Genomic DNA, 2,402 nt, shown 5'->3' with positions numbered 1-2,402 from the left:
TGTGATTTTTTACTGACCCAGTCTGTGTATGCATGATAATCTCTCCCTTACAATGCATGTGGTATTTCCCTTAAATCTGGAAAAAAATACATCCTTTCCGATGACATAATTCGGAAGGAACCACATCAGGGCTTTATAAGAAGTCAATATGGCTTTTATTTCTATCTTTTGGGGACCCATTTATGAGTATTTTATCATTAAATTCCTTTACAGTGTCATCAATACTTTTATTCGTTTTATTCTTTCAATTTCTTCATGAAATGATGCCCAAACTTTACATTATGTTCATTTTTTCCATGCAATGATGTTTTAATTATCACTTATCAGAACTTATCAGGAAAAAATGTTATGCGCATATAAATTTTTCCGTTAAATCTAAACCATTATCATCAATACCGTGGGATATCTCATATGAATTATCAGAGGAATTCATAGAGCTATACACCTTGAACATCACTCTTTAGACGACCGTTTATGGGAAAATTCTCAGGGATCCGCGCAGCGAGGTCAAATTTCTGTAAGCCCCTGGTCTCCTCAAAACAAATTGTATTTTCCTAGCCTCCCACGAGTTTTTCATAATGAGTTCACGTAATTGGTAATTGAAAATGCATGAGACCAAAAAAAAAGGGATTATCGCCTTCCTAAGCTTTGATGATGACGTTAAAATGCTGAGCGTCAAAACAGAATCAGTTCGATGTGCAATTTTCCATTTGGTTGTAGTTTTTATTATCATCATCTCTGTCATCATTACAGGATGTACAGTTAGACACAGGAGTCCTTGGCACACCAAGCTCTGAAGAAGTGCACCCTATCACACACTTAGTTCGCCGCGCATAACCAAGCAGGTAGTGTAGGAAAAGATGGCAAAGGTGGTGGGCTCAACACAGGAACTCGCCTCGTAGTAAGGGTGTGGCTGGGTACACTTTTTCAGAGCAAGGTGTACCAGCAATTCCTGTGTCCAGTTGTACAGTAGTGGGGTTGTGAATATACATGAAACGCATATAAATACCAATAGAAAGATTCACTATGTTTAATACATGAATGCAATTATGTTTTCATTAAATCTGTGGGGAGATGCATTGGCAACGTGGAAACATCAATTCAATTGCCAATTTCCTAAAAATGAATCTCAGCATTGTTTGGATAACAATTAGCCTAACATAAAGATGTTTACATAATTTTGAGTCCTCGTTCAATTTGATGCAAAAGATTATTGACGAGGAAGATGAAGTTTACAATAGAAAAAGCTTTATATGGTTTTCAGATGGTAAGGCAATAGGATTGTTTATTTTATATAAGGCAAATGATCGTGTTTGATATATAAAATGCCAACCTATAGGCATGCTAGGTTTCTATAAATCTTAGAGAGAGAGAGAGAGAGAGAGAGAGAGAGAGAGAGAGAGAGAGAGAGAGAGAGAGAGAGAGAGAGAGAGAGAGAGAGAGAGAGGGGGGGTCTGTGATAATTCACCTATCTCCGTGGGAAATGATTCTTATCGCCTGCTGGGGGCAAGGTAGAACAAATGTGGATATTTGTACATACTGTAGCATGTCAATATTGATTTTGTTAATTACTCTTCCATCTAGTGAGGTGAGTGTTTCCATACTCTTCATCGAAGTGTGACATCCACAAAATTTTCAGTAAAAATATACAAAGCATTGTACAGGGCTTTCTCTCTTCAATGAGAGTTGAGCAGACTCTCGAGATCTATTGGTATCAGTGTTAATAAATCTAGAATTTAGATTTTCATAGGCAACATCATTACCTTGGCTTTAGCTTTTCATGGCCTGGGTCGTATTAAGAGGATATTTTGGAAAGCTCTTTGGGGTTTTGTGGGACTGAAAGGAGATTTTGAGGGAGATAATTGTAGGTCATCTTTTAAAGATTTCGAATAATTTTATGAAAAGCAAAAGAAGGAAAAAAATAGGTAAATTGTGTTGGGGTTGTAAAAAATACTTCACATAATTACATAAAAAAAAAAATAGCATAATGAAGAAAAATTGGGGGAAAGAATTCCGGGAATTTTCCGGTGTATAGTGATAACCGGATCAGCTTCAAAAAGAATACTCTCCCTTTTGGTTTACGTGATTAAGGAGTTATTTAATTTTCCATCCATTAATGTAAAATAATTTTCTTTCTTTTATCGTTACCAGGATTAAAGTAATAAAACAACCATGGAATTTAAAAGAACCAGTTTCTTCGTCGTAGTTCTATGTCTTCTTTGTGAAACTATTGCCGAGGCCAAGGAATTTAATGTGTACTGGAATGTTCCCACATTCATGTGTCATAAACATGGTGTTTACATTGATGTCACCAAGTTTGGCATCATTCAGAATACCGATGACATTTTCCTAGGCGATAAGGTAAAGGCAAAATTGATTACAGAATATAACATCATTGTGCT

General features: G+C 36.1%; 1 protein-coding gene across 1 annotated transcript in view; it reads left to right on the top strand.

Annotated features, from left to right (window-relative positions):
- The first annotated feature begins 1,531 nt into the window (after positions 1 to 1,531).
- LOC137650536 (hyaluronidase-like) overlaps positions 1,532 to 2,402 on the top strand; it is an 11,004-nt gene continuing 10,133 nt past the window's right edge. The window contains exons 1-2 of the mRNA XM_068383758.1: positions 1,532 to 1,588; positions 2,152 to 2,361. Coding sequence (XP_068239859.1) covers positions 2,173 to 2,361 — 189 coding nt within the window. The 5' untranslated portion in view covers positions 1,532 to 1,588; positions 2,152 to 2,172. The remainder of the gene's footprint in view (positions 1,589 to 2,151; positions 2,362 to 2,402) is intronic.

Source organism: Palaemon carinicauda, chromosome 12, assembly GCF_036898095.1.
Source record: "Palaemon carinicauda isolate YSFRI2023 chromosome 12, ASM3689809v2, whole genome shotgun sequence".
Lineage (NCBI taxonomy): Eukaryota > Metazoa > Arthropoda > Malacostraca > Decapoda > Palaemonidae > Palaemon > Palaemon carinicauda.
The sequence above is the reverse complement of the archived record's forward strand: the minus strand, read 5'-3'. Positions and strand labels throughout refer to the sequence as shown.